Genomic DNA, 25,416 nt, shown 5'->3' with positions numbered 1-25,416 from the left:
TACTGTCTTCTTCTGTTGTCTTTTTAAAGTGTTACTTATCCCAAACAGTGATTCCCAACCCTGGTCCTCAAGGAACACTATCCTGCAGCTCTTAGATACAGTGACTTGCGGGGAAGTTTATGGTTGGTGAGGCACTGATTTACAATTGTAAGAACTGAAAAGAGCATCTTGTTTCAATAATCATTCAACAGCAAACAACTGGTAATGCTTAATTACCTATCAGCATTCCTCTTTAATTTACACTCACACACCCACTGTTACTAACTCATCAGTGTGAAAAGTAGCTACTGGCTGTCCTAAAAGTTGCTAGAAATCGCTAAATGACATCATCTAATGTGCATAATAGCCTGGTACATGCAGGCTGCTGTGGAGAGGAATGTAATGGGAAAGGCAAAAATGGACAAAAAGACAAGCTAAAAAATTTTTGGTTATCTTTGTTTTATTTTCTTTTATTGTAGTTTAATTTTATTAAGTGTAGGTTGTTTTCTAATTAGGAGGCTGCAACATTTCACAACACTTGTTTTCCTCCACAATCTTCATTAATAGACATTAATATCTGACGGTAAACCAGCGCGAGATCATCCTGCAGCAGCTTTGAACGTTTCATTTTCAGCCAGGTCATGAAACAGGTGATCATCTGAATGCAGCTACTGCTGCTGCCAGAAGCCTCTTCTGGTTGCTTTTGGACAGGAGGGGCCTGCGCAGCAGCACACACTCCTCATTCAGAAGAATAAACTACTTTCATATACGTCAGTCTACAAAAGTCTCCAATACTGAAAAAGTCGCTAGATTTGTCGCTAGTCGCTTAAAAAAAACAAACAAAAAAAAGGTCACTAAGTTAGCAACACTCACACACAGTGTTTGTGTGTAAGCGTGCCCCCTTGAGGTGAGGCAGAGTACTGTTTCCCTCACCTGCTGACTTTTCTCTGCACTTTATTGTATGATAAACGGGAATATTTCTCTCACAGATACAATAAATACATTACACAGGCTGTAGAGAGTCATGGTGTATAACAAATATTTTTCTGTAAAGTTCATATTGGCGATATGAAAACGGCACGTGTTATGCAACCCAGTTTGTATTAGATGGTACAGTCAGAGCTGAGGCACAGCTCGCCTGTGCCTCCACCGGGTTTCTGCACTGGATTTGATCGGGAAATACTCAAATTTGGCAATTTTTACTTAAACTGTCAAAAATATGTTAGTCATACGGAAAATGCATTTTGAACACAGATCAGTGGAAAATATTAATATTTATTGTATGTTTTTTTTCTTTATCATGACAGGTGAGGCACTGCCTTACCTGCCTTCCCTGACTGCACGTCACTGCTTAGATGTCTCCCTGCTACAACACACCTGATTCAAATTCATGGCTCATTAGTAGACTTGAGCAGAGCTTGTCAGAGAACCATTTAATTTGAAACAGGTGTGTTGCAGCAGGGAGACATCAAAGACCTCCAGAATAGTGTGCCTTGAGGACCAGGGTTGGTAGCTGCCATGTATGGGGACCCACAGCAAATAAATATAAATAGTTTATTCCAGAGATTGTATGAATGTATACATAGTGTCAGTCTGTATAGCAGCACATCACTCCATCCATCCATCCATTCTCTTCCGCTTATCCGGAGTCGGGTCGCGGGGGCAGCTGCCTAAGCAGGGAAACCCAGACTTCCCTCTCCCCGGCCACATTCACCAGCTCATCCGAAGGGATCCTGAGGCGTTCCCAGGCCAGCCGAGAGATGTAGTCTGTCCAGCGTGTCCTGGGTCTGCCCCGGGGCCTCCTTCCGGTGGGACGTGCCCGGAACACCTCACCAGGGAGGCGTCCAGGAGGCATCCTAACCAGATGCCCGAGCCACCTCATCTGGCTCCTCTCGATGTGGAGGAGAAGCGGCTCTACTCTGAGCCCCTCCCGGATCACCGAGCTTCTCACCCTATCTCTAAGGGAGAGCCCGGCCACCCTGCGGAGGAAACTCATTTCGGCCGCTTGTATTCGAGATCTCGTTCTTTCGGTCATTACCCACAGCTCATGACCATAGGTGAGGGTAGGAACGTAGATCGACCGGTAAATCGAGAGCTTTGCCTTTCGGCTCAGCTCTCTCTTCACCACGACAGACCGATGCAGAGCCCGCATCACTGCGGACGCCACACCGATCCGCCTGTCGATCTCTCGCTCCATCCTTCCCTCACTCGTGAACAAGACCCCGAGATATGTAAACTCCTCCACTTGGGGCAGGACCCCATCGCAGACCCGGAGAGAGCACTCCACCCTTTTCCGGTTGAGGACCATGGTCTCGGATTTGGAGGTGCTGATTCTCATCCCAGCCGCTTCACACTCGGCTGCGAATCGCTCCAGTGCAAGCTGAAGATCACGTCCCGATGAAGCCAACAGAACCACGTCATCTGCAAAGAGCAGAGACCCAATCCTGAGGCCACCGAACCGGATCCCCTCGACACCTCGGCTGCGCCTAGAAATTCTATCCATAAAAGTTATGAACAGAATCGGTGACAAAGGACAGCCTTGGCGGAGTCCAACCCGCACCGGAAACGATTCTGATTTACTGCCGGCAATGCGGACCAAGCTCTGACACCGGTCGTACAGGGACCGGACAGCTCTTACAAGCGAGTCCGGCACTCCATACTCCCGGAGTTCCCCCCACAGGAGTCCCCGGGGAACACGGTCAAATGCCTTCTCCAAATCCACAAAACACATGTAGATTGGTTGGGCAAACTCCCATGCCCCCTCGAGGACCCCAAAGAGGGTGTAGAGCTGGTCCACTGTTCCACGACCGGGAACAGTGCACATCACTGCACTGTTTTATTATATTTATTTATTGTCTTTTTAGTTTATTACTATGTTGTTTTTGTTTTTTACTATTAGTAAATTGGTGTGCACAGCTTCAGATGCATGTAGAGCTGCATTTGAGTAATGTGACAAACAACTTCAAACTTTTTATTTTAGTAAAGTGATTTTTTACCAATAGAAATAGTTTTTATTGTTAAATTTAATTTTTCTGCCACTGACCTTTGATTTTGTTCCAGTGCTGCAACTTTTTAATTATGTTCATTTCACCTCTTTTAAGGGTCCTGAAGATTTTTGCATTTCTTGTGCACTTTATGGTGAAAATAAAACCCACTTGTTCGTAATTTCCACTGTGTCTTCATGTCTAACCAGCTCAGTGCCTCAGCTTGGAGACGTCTCGCTGTGTTGGAAGGAGATTTTGTTGCTCCACTGTAAACAAACAGTAAACAAAGAGTTGAGGATGGGAACTGTGTTGGAGTGTGTTGTTTTTTTGTTTGTTTGTTTTGTTTTGTTTTTAATCAGATCAGCCTGCTTTCCTGTTAAACTGCATTGAATTAATCTGACATTGAGCTTCTTTTTGTCAGTGCTTCATCTGTCAGTTTCATTACATCAACATTTTGAGTAGATTTAACCATTTTCCTCCAATGTTGTCTTTCTGCTCTCAAACCAACAACCTCTGCTTCTAGCTCTTCTTCATGAGTTTTCAGCATTTATGGGGGGGGGGGGCAGACATTATTCATCCAGTTCACTCAGCTGTTCTTCTTTTGGTATCTGTACGTCCTGATTCGCTTCACCCTCCAGAGCTAAAATGATGAAAAACTTTTCTGACCTTCTTTTCTTCAGATGTCCACAGCTGTCTGCAGGTTCCTGTTTTCCTCGTCCACCTCAAGTTGGCAACAATCTCAGCTAAAAGGGACTACTCTGAGTCCCATGTCGGGAAGTAGCTGCCGTCATGAATTGAGACCTTGTTCCATATTTATTTGTTCTAATTTATTTATAGTAACTGAAGCTAGAAATGGATGTGCTGTTGGTTTAGGTGTGTCAACAACTTCAGGAGGATATTTTCACACTCTTGCTGCAATCAGCTCTCCACAAACACTTTCTGAGCCCAGGGTCAGGTCTAAACCAGGTCCAAGGCCAACCAGTAAGTCGGGTTAATGTGTTTGGGAAGCTGAGAGTCCAGTTAGGAAGGTGAGGTGGGGACGTAAGCAGACCTGAATGTAAACATTATATTCATAATGAAGAAGCTGTGTTCTGATAAGTTTGCTCGGTTTTTGTTTAGTTGATACACCGGGCTACAGTTTAAATCTTAAAAAGTTCATTGGACATTGAACGGTGGTTTGGGATCACCTCACCTCTCAGCCACTGTCAGCAGCCTCCAAGAAAATCTAAATCAAACTTCCTGCCTTTTTCTGGCTGGTGAAAATATATTCACATTATAAGGGTAATAAATCCTTATTTATGATAGTTTTATGCAAGTTACTTATTAATAAAATAATGAAAACATTGAACCTTGATGGAATCAGCATGGCTGCAAATGTTGGTATTGTGTGTTTGGGTATATTTTGTGTTGAAAAGTAGATCATTTATCCTCTTAGTTCTGATCTTTAGAATTTAACAAAGATAAATGTGATGTTGATGCAGTAACGTCCTGTTCTGTAGAACAAAGCCTGCAATTACAGTAACAATCTTTCTTATTTACTCATAATTTCCACACAATTTCCCTCCATTTACAGAACTAATACAGCAAAAAAAGGGAAGAAAATGGTAGAAAAAACTACTTCATGGAGCTTCATCATCACTGAGCAGCAGCATAACAAATGATGGCAACACATGTCAGGAGAGATTCAGTAAACTGACATAAACATTCATTAAAATGGAGCAACAATGATTGAACTCTGAAATCTGACTCCAGTTTCCAGTTTAGTAAATGGTTGGGATCTTTTTCATACATAGTTTGCATAAAGTTAGAAAAGTTAGGCTTCTTGCTCTTTGTGATTTTGTGGAAGAGTTAACTTTAACTGAAAATAAAAAGTATGCCATTAGAATTTGGGGGATTTAAGAACAGCTTTTGATAAAACATAAATTATTGATAATAATACTTAAATAGTATAGGGTGAGAGGAGTATTATTCAGCTGGTTTAAAAATGATTTGAGATACATATTTACAAATAAATCAGGTGAAATAAAAATCAGTCAACTTGTGATAAATAATATAGAATAGAAATAAAATTCCTTGGAGTAATCATAGAATTTTAAAAATTAGCTGGAAGAAACATAAACTACATACAATTTTAAAAAAATCTGAGTCGACATGTCAATAAATTATTATTATTATTGTTGTTTTTTTTTGTTTGTTTTAATTATGGATAAATCCACTTATACAGCTCCAACAAACTATGTTCATCAAACCTGAAAACCTGGTCAGTTTCAAATTTAAAAAATGACAAATTGACAGAATCCAAACGTTTTTTTTTTCACTGTAAACAGATTAAATTCAGTCTGACAGGAACAAAAACCAGCTGGGAGAACAAACTAAACGTCACTGTATGGCACACAGTAGCTGCATTAGCACCCAGCAGAATTTCTCTGGTTGACATCCTAAACCATTTTCCAACTTTGAAGCTTTGATTTTGTGTTAAATGTTCACTTTTTTGTTTTTGAAAATTTAGTTAGAAAAAAAATAAAATAAATAATAATAATAATCTGAAAACAGAAAAAACTTAAAATTCAGGCCTAAGATGATGGTGAGCCATGTTGTTGAACTGATTCTTTCTATTTTTATGATTTTAGCATTTTTCTATTATTCATAATTCCCTCATCAATATATTGAAAAGAACCTGGTTAAATGAAAGAGCATTGTAGGTATTGGTTGTTGAATTAGACTAAATACTCAAACTAGATAAGTTTAACATGCAAGCTAACTTTTTTATTGTTTTGTTAACATATTATTCTTTTCCTTTTGTTTTTTGGCTAAAACAGGACCAACTATTTAACTGGACCCTTGCTGATGTAACAGGAGCGTTTTTGTTGCTGTATCGTCTGCTTCTGAGTGAAGTATTGCTCCAAAGGTAAATTGCATTTGTGACTGGTGAGAAATAAGTGTTTACTGAATCTGCCTGGAAAACATCATTCATGTCTCAAGAATATTAGCACTAATAGTGCACAATATGTGGAAGTACTTGGAAGGTCTGTTGAGTAAAGTACATTTTTATTTGTCATGTCCTGTCAACAGGACGTCTGGTACCAACCGGTTAACCAGACGGTTTTAATTTAAAGCCCTGAAATCTCTTCTTATGTGTTGCAAGACGAAAAGTTTGGATCAACCATCCACTGGGAAGATAATTTGCTTTGGATTTCACATCCTGGGATCATGTAAGTCTAAAAATCCATCTAATATTAGTCAGCACAAAAGCAGTGGATTAAGCCAAGAGTTGGGTTAAATAAGGAGGACGTTACCCCACCTCCAGTCAGAAAGTGAATTTTCAGCTCCACACTGACTAATGAAGCTACCGTCATTGGGTGTGTTGTGGACAGCAGTCTCTTCTTCTGCTGATGCATGGGTCGCTGCAGCTGTCTGAGCATCTGTTGACAAGGCAGTGACCTCGGCCTTGTAGACGTCAGGAGGTGACCTCTGCTCAGGATGATATCCTTACTGCCCGCTCTGTTCCTGTGGCAACACTGTGGCAATTTCACACATCCAGCTGGAATGGCAGGAATCCAGATGGAATTTTAGGGGAAAACATTCTGGCAGCAACACGAGAAATCCATGTTGGAAGAGTCTTAGCAGTGTTTCATACTTGTAGTGGCTCACATCTGGCCCACACCCTGACCCATTACTCATATCATCATATCAAATCATACGTCCAAATTCCTTCCTGCTGTTATGGTTTCCATTTTGTGGTATTTGCTTTTGTTCTGGGACATTTTTAGACTCTTGCTTTGGGGAATTTCAGTAATTGCTGTATTTAGTCTGGCTGAGCAGAGGTCTCAGTTCTTCCTTTCAGATATATTTAGACCACTGACTATATTACATCATGTAATAAGTATTTCTTCTGAAGGTTCACCTGAGATGTCTCAGAGGAAACATCTAAAACTCAAGGTTGAAATGGACTTCATTTCTGTCTCTTTAAATACTCCCCTTCATCTTATACTTGTCTTTCTATTCAATATTTCATGATTTTTCAGTGTTCCAGTCTTAAAGTTTTGATTTGGATCTCAGGTGAATTAATTTTTTTTCTAATTTGATTTCATTCATCAGAAACCCCTCCAGAAGCCAGACAGCTCTGCAGTTAGATCTTCAAACCCAGTGTTACTGCAGACACCAGGAGTAAACTGAGCTGATCAGTTTAGAAAGATGGAGGGAAACTGTTGACTGGAGGATGTCTGATGATTTTACTTTACCAGAACAATGACTCAGTATAACGCCTGAGTAAACTAGTATGTGCATGTCAACCCACTGATGACTGGAAATCCTTCAGGAATGTGTAAAAACAAAACCTTAGACAGCAGTCATCGAGTGTTCTTGCAGCTGCTCTGCATTTATGTGTCACTGTCTGGAAGAAGATTTATTCTATGCCTGTTTATTCTAAATCACATTTAGATCAGATCCGCCCAGTTGGCACCACTCACACCTACAAACTGGCAGACTGGTTCTTGTTCCAGGAAGGAAAAAAAACAGAAAGAACAAAGTTAACCAAATGGTGCAGGTTGCAGGTTAATGTAGAAAAAAACAACACCCAACCAGGAGGATTGCCTGCATTAATTTGTCAGTGTTGCATGATTATTTATTTATTTCATTTTATTGATAAATTTAAATTTCCAAATGATCCAGTTTTTCCCTCAGCACCGTGAACCACAGCATTGTTTGTTTGTTGTAGTGTTGAGCAATACTCAAGATTTGGTATCATTCCAGTAGCAAGTAAATAAAGGACTAGTATTGTCAATACAAATACAGAAACCCATAGTTTTTAATTAGGTTGTCAAAATATACTTGTTAATGCAAAGAGATTAATCTGTGGAATTATTGCGTTAATTTAAATACTTTAACAAATTTATTACTCGCACCATAATAAAAATCCAAATTTGGCTTTAGCTCAATGAGAGAAGCTGATGAGCATCTGTCTGGTGTTTGAGGTCTGGATCCGTCTGGTGTTTGGTGTCTAGATCTGTCTGGCCTTTGGTGTCTGGATCCGTCTGGCCTTTGGAGTCTGGATCCGTCTGGTGTTTGGAGTCTGGATTGGTCTGGTGTTTGAAGTCTGGATCCGTCTGGTGTTTGGTGTCTGCATCTGTCTGGCCTTTGGTGTCTGGATCCGTCTGGCCTTTGGAGTCTGGATCCGTCTGGTGTTTGGAGTCTGGATCCGTCTGGTGTTTGGAGTCTAGATCGGTCTGGTGTTTGGAGTCTAGATCCGTCTGGTGTTTGGTGTCTGGATCCGTCTGGCCTTTGGAGTCTGGATCCATCTTGTCTTTGGAGTCTGGATCCGTCTGGTGTTTGGTGTCTGGATCCGTCTGGCCTTTGGAGTCTGGATCCATCTTGTCTTTGGAGTCTGGATCCGTCTGGTCTTTGGAGTCTGGATCCGTCTGGTGTTTGGAGTCTGGATCCGTCTGGTGTTTGGAGTCTAGATCTGTCTGGCCTTTGGTGTCTGGATCCGTCTGGTCTTTGGAGTCTGGATCCGTCTGGTCTTTGGAATCTAATTCCGTCTGGTGTTTGGAGTCTGGATCCGTCTGGCCTTTGGAGTCTGGATCCGTCTGGTGTTTGGAGTCTGGATCCGTCTGGTCTTTGGAGTCTGGATCTGTCTGGCCTTTGGAGTCTGGATCCGTCTGGTGTTTAGAGTCTAATTCCGTCTGGTCTTTGGAGTCTGGATCCGTCTGGTGTTTGGAGTCTGGATCCGTCTGGCCTTTGGAGTCTGGATCCGTCTGGCCTTTGGAGTCTGGATCCGTCTGGCCTTTGGAGTCTGGATCCGTCTGGTCTTTGGAGTCTGGATCCGTCTGGTCTTTGGAGTCTGGATCCGTCTGGTCTTTGGAGTCTGGATCTGTCTGGCCTTTGGAGTCTGGATCTGTCTGGCCTTTGGAGTCTGGATCCGTCTGGTGTTTGGAGTCTAATTCCGTCTGGTGTTTGGAGTCTGGATCCGTCTGGCCTTTGGAGTCTGGATCCGGCTGGTGTTTGGCTTCTGGATCCGTCTGGTGTTTGGAGTCTAGATCCGTCTGGCCTTTGGAGTCTAGATCTGTCTGACCTTTGGAGTATGGATCCATCTGGTGTTTGGAGTCTGGCTCCGTCTGGTCTTTGGAGTCTGGATCCGTCTGGTCTTTGGAGTCTGGATCCGTCTGGTGTTTGGAGTCTGGATCCGTCTGGCCTTTGGAGTCTGGATCCGGCTGGTGTTTGGCTTCTGGATCCGTCTGGTGTTTGGAGTCTAGATCCGTCTGGCCTTTGGAGTCTGGATCTGTCTGGCCTTTGGAGTCTGGATCCATCTGGTCTTTGTAGTCTGGATCCGTCTGGTCTTTGGAGTCTAGATCTGTTTGGTGTTTGGAGTCTGGCTCCGTCTGGTCTTTGGAGTCTGGATCCGTCTGGTCTTTGGAGTCTGGATCCGTCTGGTGTTTGGAGTCTGGATCCGTCTAGTCTTTGGAGTCTGGATCTGTCTGGCCTTTGGAGTCTGGATCCGTCTGGTGTTTGGAGTCTAATTCCATCTGGTCTTTGGAGTCTGGATCCGTCTGGTGTTTGGAGTCTGGATCCGCCTGGTCTTTGGAGTCTGGATCTGTCTGGCCTTTGGAGTCTGGATCCGTCTGGTGTTTGGAGTCTGGATGCGTCTGGCCTTTGGAGTCTGGTAATGTCTGATCTTTGGACTCTGGAGTCATCTGGTCTTTGGAGTCTGGATCCATCTGGCCTTTGGAGTCTGGATCCGTCTAGTCTTTGGAGTCTGGATCCGTCTAGTCTTTGGAGACTGGATCTGTCTAGTCTTTGGAGTCTGGATCCATCTAATCTTTGGAGTCTGGATCTGCACTCATCCCGACGTATTCCAGAGTTAAGGATGCTTGTGTGAACACGTGTGACTCCACAGTTACAGATTTGGTGGAGTGATCGTCTCTTCTTCCAGCTGCTGGATCAATTAACTCTTTTGTATCCTGTACAGGACAATATTTTTTTCATTCTTTTGTCATGTGGCTTTTGCATTTGCAGGTCAACAAGAAATTCAGAAGTTTTTCCAACATGCCGTAACAAATTAAAACATTCCCACTAGCTGAACAAGGAACCTCAGGATTTTCCTCAGGTGTCAGTGGAAGGTCGTTACTTTTCTACCTCAGTTCTTTCCCTGTCTCTGTTTGAACTGGTAGATTCCACCATCACATGGATCCTTTTCATACCCGACTAACAGCACAGAATTAACAGCATTATAAGCAAACACTTAAACTTTATTTCATTCACTTCTTCATCTAAGTTCTGTTTCCAAAAACAGGAATTTGGAAAATCTGAACATTCTTAAGACAAAGCCACAACAACACCTCAGTACTGCCTGAAATACTCTCTGTCTGGACTTAGTTCTTCTAAATAGAGGAGCTGATAAAAGAGAAATCCTTCCAGCCTCTGACATTCTTGGAGAGTATAGAAAATGCATGCTAGTGGCCAAGAAGGCATAGTTTTCAGTGAATGCTGAGTTTGAATCCACCAGAACTCTATCCTCCTGTTTAACTCATACTTTCCTCTTCTCTATCTTTCTTCTATTCTATTCTATTCTATTCTATTCTATTCTATTCTATTCTATTCTATTCTATTCTATTCTATTCTATTTATAACTCATCCCTTGATCAAGTTCCTGCTCACCCAGGACTGAGAGAACAGGCTGATGTTGAAATTCAGAAATTCAGGGTTACTTACAAATTCCTTTTAAAATGGATCCCTCACTTTTTAATTTTGTGACCGACAGCATTGGTTTTTCTCAAGATCCTGGCGAGCTGTGGCTGACAGCATGGTTGTTTTATTTTGGTTTTTAGAGTTTATAGAACTGTAATATACATATGGGCCTGTAGGCAACAGAAGAAAACTATAACATTAAAGTCATGTGAAAAAAGAAAGTACGGCCTCTTTTAGTTTGTGTCAGGACATACTAAAACCTGTCTGGGCCTTACTGGGTCTTATGTAAGGTAAATACCCACATTCTGCAGCCTCATCATTTTTGTTGGTTGATTCTAGTTCAGCTGCAACTGCAGCCACATCGCTTAACCAAGAGGCTGAATGATTTTAATGTGCATCCTGGTATCATCAGATGGTACCATTTATTTTTACCTAACTGTAGAGAGCAGGTCAGTGTAAACAGGACACTCAACTCCACAAAGCTGTGTTAGCTCACTTCTCCTGTTTACGATGAGTACAGAGGCTTTTCTTTTCCCAGGCAACTGCACCATTAACCTCTTCATGCATGAATTTAAAAAAAAAAAAAAAAAAAAATCCCGGTTCTTTACTTCTGGAAATGATTGAATCTGTTTTAATTTCCTTTGTAAAATGGTTATTAATTTGTATGTTATATTACATATCATATTTATGAAAGGGTTAAATTATCTGATGATAAAACTGTTTCATCTTTCCTGAAAAAGATCTGTCAAACTATATTTTAGTTATTCAAAGGTTTGCCAGCTTTTGTGATGATAAACATCTGATTCTAAATTCTAAATTGAATTTCCCTTTGGGATTAATAAAGTATTTTTCATTCATTTCATTCATTCATTTCATTCTAAACACAAATAAAACCAAGAAGATTATGTTCAACCATTGATTAAATGTTCGATGCGTAGGTACCACAGGCCTGTGGACATGGTTATTCACAATCACAACATTAAACAGGTTTATTCCTATAAATATCTGAGTGTTTTAATTGATGACTCTTTAACCTGAAGCAACCACGCTGACTACACCTACAATACACTGCAACAATGGCTGCTCTTTCTGCACAGTCTAAGAATGGTGTAAATAAAAAGTTGAATTTACTATTTTATCAGGCTGTTATAGAGGGCCTAATAAGGTACAGCATCACAGCTTGGTTTGGTAGTGTTACAACTGTCACCTGTGCAGCTAATAACTCTATTTGCTATGCAAAGCACCCTGTGTCATTGCCTGGCTTGGATTGGCTGCACTCTGCCACGCCTCCTTCACCTGCTCCCTGGTTTGCTGCTCTGGACCAATCACTGCTGCTGAGGCCTCCCTCCACAGATTAAAGGGCTGCATCCTTCATTCAGTGGCAGCTGTGTTCTGGCTGACAGCTTGCCCTCTTTGTAGAGAATATGTTTGTGGAACTGGATTAACTTTTGTCTGACCGTTTAGGTCTAGTCTTAAGCCTTGAAGGCTTTTTGTTTTAGTTTGTGTTTGTTGGGGAACTGGGCTAGTCAAACCTGTAAAGCATTCATCTGTGTTCTTTGTTGAAGTTATTGTTATTGTTTAGTTATTGGTGCTGTTTCTGGTTGTGTTTAATACTAAGTACAGTCTGTTGAGTTTGTTTGTTTGTTTCTTTGATTTGAGCAGCACCACCTTCCCATCTCTCCTGGTTTTTGTTATTTGTCCACCTGCCATAGAACAAGAAATTCCCTGTTACTCCGCTTTACATCTTGGCATCATTCTTTTGTTACTTCTTCCTTCCCTACCCGAGCTGGGTCGTAACAGGTAGCCTCGCTGTGCATTTGAAAAATAAACTGCTGGGTCTATCTAATTATTCCATGTAGACCATCTATAAACAAGTCAAGCTATATAAGATTACCCTTTAAAGCCAGGCCCAGGAAAAAACAGGAAATTCAATTCAAGAAAATTAAATATTTTTTTTCTTTTTTTTATCTGCAGCCTTTATTTGGCCCTTTAACAATATTTTTTTAAATCTTTTTTATTAACCATTTATTACTATGTGATATGTCAAAATTATCATGGTGTATTATTGTATCCAGGGAGCAGAAGACGAGTATCAGATTGTGTGCCACAGAATTTTGAACCAAGTTTTACCATTAGATGATGCAAAATGTCTCAGAAACTATTTCATGATACATACAGCACTGAAGGGTTATTGACATGACCCATGCTCTGCATAGAGTATGAGCTGCTGCCCTCAGGAAGAAGATGTAGAGTCCCTACATTCAGGTTTAACAAATTGAAATAAAAAGTAATTTATCCCTGTATCAGAAAACTGTTAAACACAAACATATGAAGCCAGGGACTGCTTTCAGTGACTGCTGTTAATTTATTTATCTCTTTTTAAAGTGAAATTATGTTGTTTTTTTTGTTGTTTTTTTTTATGCTGTTTCTTATCTTATTTACCGCCACTCTGTGGCTGACTTATGACCCTTCCCAGATTGATGGGCAACAATTTAATTCAGCTTTATTTATATAATGCCACTTCAAAACAAAGTCATCTCAACTCACTTTACAGACAAAATCAATTTGAGTCAGTTCAGTGTATTTCAACTCAAATCTAGTTAAACAAATCCATTATATGATTCACAGTAGTTCAGTTCATAGTTAATGTATTCGTATAATCTAATTCATAAAATAATTACCTAGTGAAGGAAACCAGCATCAAAAAGTCTCTTTGATTCAATCCTCCGTCCTGAGCTGCTCGGGGTGACAGCTGAACAGCTGCTTCTCTACGATCTTTGCTGATGTCTTTCCTCCTTGGCATTGTGTTAATGCACACCTGAACGATGCAGAGCAGACAGTTGTCAAAATGTTTGCTTTTAGCTCACACTGATAACAATCAGGGACAAAGTGATGGCCTAAGGCTAGAGAAGTGGACTTGGGGCTGGAGTACTCAGATTCAAATCCCTGGATTAGCATGGAATATGGTTCAATGGTCCCCTGAGCAAGACTTTCAACCCCCTCAGCTGTTCGACATGACTGTCCACTGCTCCTAGGGATTGTACAGAAGCTAGTGATGGGTAGAAAGGACTAATTTCAGTAAGTTTCTCTGTGATATATACTGACAAATAAAGACTTCTTCATATTCAAAGTATTGATCAGCAGCTCCTGGTTAATACTGATGCATTTTTTGCTGATTCTGATTATAGCTTCTCTTCAGTAAATAATGTGTTCTATCAGGTTTGTGTTTATTGAATTTTCAAGACCTGCGTTGATTATGTTCTAAACCATGAAACTTTAGACGTGATCCATTATCCGTACTGGTGCTTCTGATTATTAATAAAGCAGCTATTTGACTGAAGGCTCCATGAAGACCATGAAGATTCAAAATCATGTCAGCCATCAGACATCAAAGGAAGTCTGGCCCCAACATCACTGGGTTTTACAAGTATTTGTGGGTTTGGGGATGAAAAGTTCAGCGGTTAATTTATCTGCTGTTTATATTTCCTTTTAGAAGATGAAAACTGTGAAAACTTAATGAAAACAGTTTAAATCACCACTGCCACCACAGAAGCCCTGGATGTTATTTAACCTGAAGACAGCCTGGCTAATATATTTTTCTCTCCTTCTCTCATGTTAAGCTGTGCAAACTCTAGAGTGCCACACGAGTGGAAAGAGGGAGGAGAGGAAAAATCGGGGGTGGAGGTGTGCATGTGTGTTTGGAAGTGGAAATGGGCAGCAGGGAGGAGGAATGTGAAACATTTCTGATGCTGGTCCAGTGGCTGTTTACACGGCAGTCAGACTGTGACATCAGAGTCCAGACTTTATAAATGTCAGCAAGCTGAAGAATGAGCAGTTAGCAAACAGCTCAAGTGGTCGCAGCACACCGTCACACCGGTTGGAGAAAAAGCCATCAGCAGCACACCAACATGGACCGACGGCTGTGGGACTGCAGGATTCATCTGGCTGTGCTGCTGCTTGTGGCTACACAGGTGAGCTTCTAATTTACTGCAGTTTGTTCTGAAATATGGGTTTTCTCTCTTATCTATTATCAATTTGTCAGTCTATCTGAACTAATATGGCAAACACTCTTATAGGGATTATTAGGAGAATTTCTCAAGCTTCACTCACAGACACAGTGATCAAAATAGTTTTATAATAGCCCTTATTCTGGCTGGATTACACCCAACTTCTTAGAGTATCTAGTGGCTCAGCTGAGTGCTGTTTGAGTCCCATTCATTCACATGTTTAAATTAGCTTCCTTTAACCTGCTTGCTTGCTTTGTCCTAATGTCAACAGGTGCTAGGTTACAAAATGCAGAGGAACCTATAGGTCATTTTCTCAAAAATGGAGCAAAATAAGCACACAATCGTCTAACTAGGAGAAATATTCACACTTAATAGAATTCAAATGCATGGAGCACACTTTCAATGAGATTGGGATATCAACAAAATGTGTGTTTGTGCATCTCACAGGGGATATCTATGTCATCATTTTCCTCCTTGTCACATTGGACAAAAAACTCTCTTAATTTTGTTTACATGTGGGAAAAGTTCTTCCCATGTCTATCACAGCGTCTCACAAGTGGACTCCAAAAATTTTTCCCATCAGCCACCGCAGAACTAGTGATGACGTCATGTTCCCATCCCCTATGAAACTGGATCATGTTATTCTAGCTTAATCAACGCTAAGTAACTTGGATACTGAGATACTATTTGAGCATCATTTTAGCTTTTTTTCAGCTTCAATGTGAAAACCTTGATTTAAAGTCCCTAAATACACTCAGAAAACTAAATATGACCTGGTTTCCCCACATTATCCTAAAACTAATCTAGTCCTAGCATAAAACTATATTAGCACTGCTACGTAGCTTCATGCTAACATCAGGGTAATAGCCTTACATGATACTGGTAGTATTACTTGCACAGGAACAAAATCTAGAAATGTACATTCAGATGTCAATATTTAACTACTTTAAAATGTACTTCAAATTGATGTAGTGATACTGGTGATCTATGCAGGTCTGGAAAGATGTTTGTCCTCCTCCAGTGACCTGTCAATCACCTGAGGTGTCTAATCACATTTTAGAGATGGCCAGTGCCACCCAGTGGTCAACCCTCTATCTCTGCCCCTGACTTGAAGCCACCTGGTTGATCTGAGTCTTTTAGTTAAAAAACACTTCATGGATTTTTCTGCCAGTTCTGGGGAACTGGGCTTGGTTGGTGTGACTGATTGATATAGATCTAGTCTGGCTCCATCATAAACGTGAAATTGGAACCAGTGAGTTGGCCTGTTTGTGTTTCAGAGCTCCTACGTTTCCCTGCAGCCTGTGATGAAGTGATGACTCTGACATGTCTGTGCTGATAATAACAGAAACTTCTGGTTCCTGTGCTGTTCCTTCAGGTGCTGTGTCAGGTGTGCAACAGCCCCTGCTCCTGCCCTGGCCCTGCCCCTCAGTGCCCTGCTGGAGTCCAGCTGCTGCTGGACGGTTGCCGCTGCTGCCAGGTGTGTGCCCGGCAACGAGGCGAGTCCTGTACTGAGATGTTACCGTGTGACAGCCAGAGAGGGCTGCAGTGCGACTACAGCGCCAGCTTCCCTGGCAACCCGGGGGAGTGTGTCAGTGAGTGCCTCCTCTAACAAACAAATGCCCTGAACCATGTTTGTTTGGGTTAGACATAGATGACAGAGCCACACAGACTTTAATGTCTGTGAAGCTGGGTGGGACGACCTGATGGGGCGCAGTTACCTTTCAGTTTAAAAATCTTTTAACTTCTATTTTCAGGCTGCTGTTGATACTTTCCCTCTAATGACTGCTCTTTGAGAATGATAGATTGCAGTGACAACTTGTGCACTGCAAAACAGACTCCTCATTTTCTCAGAGGAGAGGCCTGTTTTCCCATTAAGCTGCCTGATGGTTGGCAGGAACAGCAGCTCCTGTGTCTTTTACTCTCCTCTCCTTTTCATTTTTTCACTTCCTGATGAAGTTTCCCACATCAGTCCAAGGTGCCGGTGTGGCTGAGCAAAGACGGCTTTTCTTCCTCTACAGGTCAGCAAGATCTGGGCTGTGAAGTCAACGGCATCACGTACCATGAGGGCCAGTCTTTCCAGCCCTCCTGTGATACTTACTGTCACTGCAGGGGTGGAGGGGTTGTCTGCGTGCCGGCTTGTCCCATGAACGTTCAGCTTCCTACTCCAGATTGTCCCAACCCACAACACATACGGCTGCCAGGGAAGTGCTGCAAGGAATGGGTGTGTGAAAACCTTGATAACACAGTCATTCAGGATGCCATCACAGGTAAGTAGCACAGGTGCATGAAAGTATGAGCATCCTCTGGTACAGATGTATATTTGTATTATAAAGATAATTTATAGTTTTAATACAACCACAATTCCCCCCAGAAAAACCAGGACTCTGTCTAAAATGTAAAAAACGAAGAATACCATCATTTCCAAATCTTGTCAACCCATATTTTTTTCCCAGCAGAAGATAAACAACATATCACTGAAACTGAGACATTTTACCATTTCATGGAAAATATGAGCTCATTTTTAATCTGATGGCAGCAACATGTCAAAAAGTTGGAAAATGGAGCAACAAAAGGCTGGAAAATAACTGGTACAAATTAAAAACAACTGGAGGAGCATTTGACAACTAACTAGGCTAATTAGCAACAGATCAGTAACATGACCGGGTATTAAAGTCTCTCAGATGTAAAGATGGACAGAGGTTCACCAACCTGAGACAAACTGGGTCTAAAAAATTTAAGATAAATGTTCCTCAGCATAAAATTGTGAAAATTTAGAAAATCCCACCATCAACAGTGTATAATATCATCAAAAGATTCAGAGAATCAGGAGGAATCTCTGTGTGCATGAGACAAGGCTGGATGCAGGTAGCACTGAAATTTAAATTAGATATGATTCTGTACTGGAAATCAATGCATGGGCTCAGGAAGACTTCCAGAAACCGATGTGAACATAGTTCACCCATGAATCCATAAATACATGTTAAAGTTCTATCGTGCAAAGAACAAGCCAAATGTGAGCAGGATCCAGAAACACCACCTAGATCAAAGCCAGTTTAAAATGGTTTGAGGCAAAGTGAAAATCTGTTCTGTGGTCAGATGGCTGAACATTGGAATTTGTTTCTGGAAAGCCTGGATGCTGTGTCCTGCAGACTGAGGAGGAGATGGCGCATCTGGCTTGTTAGGCCTGGTACACATAAAGATTATTGGACTGTTTTTGTCCTGATTTTGCCCCTTCCCAACCAAGGACGGCAAGTGCCCGATTATCTTGAGCCTTATAAGATTATCCTATAAAATGAATATTTGGTCTGAGGTGTGTTAAGAGTGAATTTGTCCAGATAATCGTCCGACAAGCAGAAATATTAAACACATTCACTATTTACAATCAAAAATCTTGGCGTAAGTAAAGCCGATGACTCCTGAAGTGTGACTGTGTGGATGGTGATGTGGAAAAAAATGTAGCCAATCGGAGAGCAAGCTGACTGGGGAACAAGGACGGATATAAAGTCTGTGTTCACGCTGTCTCCAGTCTGTTATTTTTTTCAGTTCTGGCGTTATCTGTTAACAATAGTCCCAAGACCACCATCATTCCCTCGTAGATCCTCTTCCATGCTGGATGTTGTGTTTTCCGGTTGTTGCCATGGTTCTTAATCGTTTTGTTAGATCATGTTTGGTCACGTGAGATTTCCGGTTCGGAGGACTAGATTCTAGATCGGTTGGAGGACAGCATCGTTATGTGTGTTGTTTTGTGATGATATTATCAGAGCACACCATACACAGTACAATCGACACTGTTAAATGCCTGATTTTTATTTTGTAAGGTCTTGAACAGATAAAAAAATCTCATCAGATTAAAAAAAAACTTAATGTGTGTACCAGGACTTATCAGTGGACAGGTGAAAAGCTGCATCTCTGATGGGATGGGGCTGCATTAGTGCCTATGACGTGGGCAGCTTCCACATCTGTGAAGCTCCATCAATGCTGAAAGTACATGGAGGTTTTAGAGCAACATCTGCTCCATCCAGACAACGTCTCTTTCAGGGAAGGTCTTGCAGATTTCAGCAAGACGATGCTGAACCACATCCTGCATCCATCACAGCAGCATGGCTTCACAGGAGAAGAGTCCGGCTGCTGAATCCTGCATCAGACCAGAATGGGACAACATTCCTCTCCTAAAACTCCAGCCACTGGTCTCCTCACTTCCCAGATGTTTACATTCAGTTGTTAGAAGAAGAGGGGGTGCTTCTCAATGTTAAACATCACCCTGGAACTACTTTTTTTCCAGCTGAAGTTGTGAATTGCTGCTGTCCTTTCTGCAGTAATACAGACTTAATGATCAAAATATAGTCACCACCAAATTTATCCAACTAGTTGGATTATTTAAATCCTATAATAACTCAAGATATGGTTTCTCTTCAGTTTGTAAGCACTGGTGTTTCAGGTGGACCTATAATGTCACATATCCCAGCTGTCCACCAGTATATCCCAAAATATTACCTCAAAGACTTTTGCAAATCTTTAAGGTAAGGCCCAGCCACCAGTGATCTGAGGAGCAGCCGAGCCGTGGAGCAAGCAGTAGCCAAACAGTAGCTTTCCAGCCGAGAAAATAATGAGAAAATAAAAACTGATGCAGTGACACCATTAGAAATTCACTCAACCATTCAAACCACAATAAAATATCTAAATATGTTATTTTGCTCTTCCTGAAAGCTCTTTGCTCCTCCCTGATTTTCCCAACTAAGAATGCTCTGCCCACCTTCTCCAGCAGACAGCACAGGTGTATGTCTGAATTTCTCAGCCTGTTATTTCTGTCTGATGATTTGTTCCTTCATATGCAGCCTGATCCTGCTCGTGTTTATGAGTTCTGTGGCCAATGCTCAGGCCTGGAAGTTTTTACTGGAGTGTTTTTGCATTAAACTGGGGTGTGTCTGGCCAAAGGAAAACTCCCAAAGTCCAAATATAAGCCAGATTTTTTTGGTCAAAACATTTCTTTTCCTTACATTCACCATGTTTCTTGTTTCATAACAAAAACCACAACTGAGTGACAATGAAATGTCTGAAGGCATGACGGGATTACATTACTCTGTTAAAAGGGGAATGGCGTGAGACTGGAGTTAGAGAAATGACGCCAGCTGGAAACATCTGGATTTCTAAACACTGTCTGAGTCAAAATTACATTATGGGAACTGCAGAGGAACATTTTGTTCTTAAATACAAACCTGCGACTTCGTGCTTGAAGATCAGCTGATTGTTGTGACCTCTGAATGTCGGCTTTGGAGGGGATTTTTATTTCCATGAGAACCTATTGTATTGGATCAGAGCATACATTAGAAAGAATAGAAGTCATCACAAAGGTGAGGAGTTTCATTCAGAATCCAGATGAGCTAAGGTCTCACAAGAACTTCCAACATCCAAACACAAGCCACATGTTTTGAATAAAAGCTATTTCTCTCTCAGTGCCTTCTTGTTGTATAAGAAGTTAGACATGATGTTAAATCCTGGAACATCTCCTGCTGTTCTCATATCCATGGGCAGGGTTTAAAGGTGTATTTTGGCCTTTTTTAAAATCAGTGGAAAGAACTCTGGTACCAACAGTTGATCTCACATGAGTTTAATGGGGTTGAGGTCAAGACTGCAGACAGGTCCTCCATCCTCTGGGGCTGGTTGTTCAAAGAATTTAATCCGGATAAAAGCTATCCATATTTGGGAATCCAATTTTTCTGGATGGTGGATCACGCAATCCAGCTTACTTTTATCCCGGTTGTTCAAAGCAACATTGGATTGGATCACCCTGAACCAGAATCCCATTTTTCAGGATCACCAAATCCTGATTTCCAGTGTTTAAAACAATGTGGGCTTCTGGCTATGTGAAGAACAACAGGTAGACGAGCCGGTATGGGGATACTTTATGTGAGTTTCACTTCGCGACAACACACAGAAATGATGAACATCCACTTTTATGTCTAACTGTATGACTTCCCATCGGAGCCACAACAAATATAAAACTTATCTGTTAACAACTACATTTGTGGATATTCTGGAAACGTCTTCACGAAGGCACAATGTCTCTCTCTGTGACTGTTAACTATGCAGTGGAGCCCCGTGGTGAGGAACCGGCCCAACCTCCGGCATTCTGTCAGAACGAGACATGTAGTAGGGGATGAAATCATTAGATTAGTTCTTTTCTGATTATGCAGTGCTGACTCACAGGAAAATCGATTTTTTTATGTGTGTTTGTTATTGCATTTTTTGGGGGGTTGTAGTTTGTGGGGACAAGATGTTGTTATGTTTTATTTTTACTTTACTATGCTGAAAGGCTTAATAGGTAGCATCTGCCTACTTTAACCACTTTATCCCTGTAACAGTTAAAGTCAGGTGCAACATATAAATATTATCATATACACTGACTAAAAAATGCTATTATTTGTTCAAATCTGAGGTTTTACCACAGTTTCTTTCTAAATTCTTGTAATCCTACCCTCTGTTGGGATCAGATAATCCTGATATTCTTGGATCAAAGTTATCCGGATCCTACTCAGAAGTTTTGAACTAACCAAACTGAGGGTTTTATCCAGATAACAACCAGGATTGGATTATGTGATCCAAGCCGATTTTGGATTTCCCTTTTGAACGACCCATTTTCAAGATCTGAACCTATCCAATAACCGAAATCTGATCAGATTACATTTGAACAACCGGGCCCTGGAGATAGTCTCTGATAAACCCTGCTTTGTGGGAGCCAGCCATTATCATGGAGGATAGGGATCGGTCCCAGACTGTGGCGGTATGGGATCACGCTGCTGAAGCTCATCTCCACATCTGTTGTGAGTCCGGCAACAGTTAGGCACCTGATATTTAGCACTCAGCGAACCAGAGTCAGGAACAGAATCAACTGCTTGGCAGGGAAGATTTGGACAGTTTTTAATGAGTCCAACACACCAACTCAGCTCTGCTGATCGTCCCATTAATGCATTTTCCCTTCAAATGTTGCTCCATGTATAAGGGAAACAGACTTTCCAACAAAATCAGATTAATTACCTAGAAGCATTGTTACAGTAAAGAAACAATCCACCTAACACCTGTTTATTTAAACATTCATATTAATTATAGACTGAAATAAGAAGACATCAGCCCACACTGTAGGGCTTAGGGTGTAACAGTTGATCAGTCTTGTTCCTTTTTGACCAGCTGCATTTAGTTTCAGGGACTCCTTGTCTTTCATCTTGGTCTGTAAACTTGTCTTTCTGTAGAGAAAGCTCACTCCTGCAGCATCCTGAAAGAAAACTGGCACCTGGAGGATGTATGCTACATGCTAATGCTAATGAAGTCTGTGCAGCAGTAACAACAATTTACAGTCATTTCAGGCAGGAGTGAAAGCTGATTAAACCTGGAGTACCCAAAAGTCAGCTGTTTGCTAGTATATATTCATCAGGACACTCAATGAGCTTAATATCAAATTTATTTTTTTCTACCAAGTTTTGACTCCTGACATGTTAGCTTGTTGCAATATAAACAGATTACAGCTGAAAACCCCCACCTCTACTTCCTGTTTTGTCTGATTGTCCTTTAGCCAGGAGAGCCATGTTATGGCCAGCGCTTCACCCTTTAAAAAGTCTGGCCTCACCTGGCCCTACCTGTGTGGAGCAGAGCACCCAGTGGAGCACCTGCTCCCAGAGCTGCGGGGCCGGGGTCTCCACACGTGTGTCCAATCAGAACCCCGCATGCAAGCTGCAAATGGAGACTCGACTGTGTAAAGTTCGACCTTGCCACTCGGCCCTGAGGAAACCCACGGTAAGCTCCTACACCCTGTTGCTTTTATCAGAGTTCATTTCCTTCACACACTTGGACTGAATGCAGCCAGAACTTCACTTTATCTGTTTTAGGTTCAGCATGCAGGAAGTAAATTAAAGATACAGGTGCTTAAATGACTGGTTTCAGCTAAACCTTGTGCTGACTGAGACTTCTCTGCCTGTTTGGGTTTAGACTTTATGTAAAACAGAAGATAGTCCTCTATTCTTATCTTTTTCTTCTCCTCAGTGTGAAGGTTAAAGGTTTAACTGGGGAGGAGAAATAAACACCCAGTATGCCATGAGATAAAGATGTTTCCCAGAATATAAAATGGAGCTCCTCTTTAACTTCACTTACTTCATAAATTTCTGACTGCCAAGAAAAAATGTCTAAATCTAACATGTTAATTATAAGGTCTGCTGCTCATGCTTAGAAGTGAAGAAATACTGCTTCAGTTTCTCCTTCAATTACTGGGAAAGTGGGCATGCTCATTGGAGCTGGCTTCCCTTTGCAGATATTAAACTTCTATTATTTTCTCAAACCATGAACTTTTTCTTACCTCATTCATTTTTATTTGTCTCATCAAACCTGTTCCATTTACTGAAACTATCATCTTTTTCTAAGTTTAACCAAATTATAGTTATCAGGAACAAATAGCAGACTCATGAAAACTGTACTTTTATGACCAGTGTTGCACAAGAAGTAGTTCAAAGGTTAATTCAGGCATATTCTGAACTGAGTTCAAAGTCCAAAAATAAACTAGTTTAGTTTAAACTTTATTATGGGCTCCTGAAATAGGTGTATAAAAGCCTTGTTTCCACCAACAGGTGCATATCGTGACAGGACGATTAGGGTGCAGATATGGTTTGTAAACTGTAATCTTGTTGAGTTCCTACAGCAACCTTAACCTTACCTGAGAGACGGAGTATCAGCAATAGATGCTTCAGCTACGTAATAGCAAGACGCCATCGCAGCGCCTTCCTTAAATTATAAAAAAAAGACTCAGAAACAAAGGGGATGGCAATCATCCAATGTTTGTGTTCTTTCTTCTCGGCGGTGCTTCGTAATGCCATTTTTAAAAGAGATTTAATTAACAAAAAGAAAATCTGTTGCTCTAAACAAGGAGCCATTCCTGCTTTGTTTTTATGCCAGGTCACACAGGAAGTGACTTTTTCAGCCAATCAACAGACTTCAGTGTGTCAAACTCCACCCTTTTTTGTGTGTGAAAAAAGCAAAAGAAATGCATCCCGACCCAACCTGCCGGTGGATACGAGGCTGAACCGACCAGAATAGTACCATTAAGTTGAACAGCAACGTAATGGTACGCTGTGCATCAGAAACATTAGTTTGGTCTGCAGATGGACAACATAGAGACAAACAATAGCTGACACAAAGACAGACTGTCATAAAAACAACCTTCGCTTGACCCAGGCCAATACAAAACGTCCAGAACATGTCTGTAGGTTTGTTTCATTTTTTCTCTGGATGTTTTTGGATGAAACATTATGTAAATTTGTTTTAATACGTTGAACATGACTGGCAGAAGTTCTTCCAGGAAAATGGATCTATGTTTCAGCCTAATTATACCTCACCTCCAGCTGTGTCTAACTGTTTTATTGCTTCATGGGTGTGTGTTTTTGTTTTGGTCCCCAGTGGGGCCAGCAGGGACGGTGTAAGGCCAGCTACATGTCCCCGGGGCCCATCCGGCTCGTCCACCAGGGCTGCTACAGCGCTCGTGCCTACCGGCTGCGGTACTGTGGACAGTGCAGCGACTCCCGCTGCTGCACGCCGTACCAGACCTCCACCACTCAGATGACCTTCCGCTGTTCCACAGGCCGGCTGCTGAAGCGAGCAGTGATGATGATCCACTCTTGCGTCTGCCACAACAACTGCCCTTACACCCCGTACACCAACCCTGCTCTCTGGGGAATCAGGCCCTGACCGGCCTGCATATGCACTGACTCACTGAGAACTAAAAGGCGAGAGAAAAATGAAGAACCCCAGAAAAAAAAGAAAACAAAACAAAATGAAAAAAAAACAACAAGAAGGACACATTGGGGAGGTTGCGAAAAGGAGGAAAGACAAGCTTTTCCAATTATTTCTAAATTAGACGTGCACTGTTCACAACAACTCCATGAATGTGACGTTTGGATCTCAAAACTCCCAAACACGAGGCTAAAGTTTGGGGAAAAGCAAACATTCATATGAAGGCAAGGGATTCATAAATTTATCTGGATTATTTTCTAAAACTCAAACATGAACCTTCATTGCTAACAAGGTTCTGTGTCAGTGGATTTAATGTCTGTACAGTGTTTGTGGATAGAAGTGTCCAACAGATGGACAGACATGAAAAATGCAGCTTTAACTTGTAAAGTTTTCTTGAAGTTTCTGTAGTTTGATGACACTTATTTAATTGCACTTATTTTCTCTTCATGTGGTGTTTTATTGTAAATATTTCTTGAAGATGTGTAATTTTTATATACTGCATGTCCTGTGTTCTGATTTTCAGTGCATTTTGTGTTTTCAGTAAATGTTTTCTTGTATATAAGTTCACACAAAACATCCCAAAAAAGATGATTAAACTTCATTTTGATGAAGTTAATCATTTAAAAGCCATTAATACACACTGAAATACAACTGCGCCCCCAAATCATTTTTGATAATCAACTGAAGCCAAATTATTAACTTTTTTTCTTTTATGTTATTTGACTGTTTTCTGTTAATGACATGGGTTCTTAGGCATTCAAGGATTTACTCTGTTTCTAACATGCTAGACATGTTCTGACATCTAGTGGAGCAAATAATGTACTGCAGAGAATTTTTATCCCCATCATCCTCCGTGCACCACAGAGTCATCAGAAAACTTCGGAAGGTGGCAGCTCTGAGGTTGAAGAAGAAGGGACAGAGGGACATCCCCTGTAGGGCCCCAGCAAGGGTGTAGGTTTGATTCTGACACTGGCAGGGTCATAAAAGTGTCC

At 41.4% G+C, this 25,416-nt stretch overlaps 1 protein-coding gene across 1 annotated transcript; it reads left to right on the top strand.

The window, feature by feature from the left end:
- Window positions 1-14,468: 14,468 nt before the first annotated feature.
- Window positions 14,469-25,075, top strand: ccn5 (cellular communication network factor 5). Its single transcript, XM_042002945.1, has 5 exons — window positions 14,469-14,617; window positions 16,029-16,245; window positions 16,672-16,920; window positions 22,221-22,441; window positions 24,092-25,075. Exons 1-5 carry the CDS (start codon window positions 14,555-14,557, stop codon window positions 24,377-24,379), a joined length of 1,038 nt encoding a protein of 345 aa, XP_041858879.1. The 5' UTR covers window positions 14,469-14,554; the 3' UTR covers window positions 24,380-25,075.
- Window positions 25,076-25,416: the final 341 nt, after the last annotated feature.

The sequence above is a fragment of the Melanotaenia boesemani genome, chromosome 13 (genome assembly GCF_017639745.1).
Source record: "Melanotaenia boesemani isolate fMelBoe1 chromosome 13, fMelBoe1.pri, whole genome shotgun sequence".
Classification (NCBI taxonomy): Eukaryota; Metazoa; Chordata; class Actinopteri; order Atheriniformes; family Melanotaeniidae; genus Melanotaenia; species Melanotaenia boesemani.
Note: the sequence above shows the minus strand (reverse complement) of the source record. Positions and strands in the feature narration are given on the sequence as shown.

Excerpts from the sequence above, each read along its gene's own strand:
- ccn5 (XM_042002945.1), top strand. The coding sequence starts at position 14,555 with ATGGACCGACGGCTGTGGGACTGCAGGATTCATCTGGCTGTGCTGCTG. Across the intron at positions 14,618-16,028 it reads TGCTGCTTGTGGCTACACAG|GTGCTGTGTCAGGTGTGCAA; the intron begins GTGAGCTTCTAA and ends CTGTTCCTTCAG. Across the intron at positions 16,921-22,220 it reads CATTCAGGATGCCATCACAG|CCAGGAGAGCCATGTTATGG; the intron begins GTAAGTAGCACA and ends ATTGTCCTTTAG.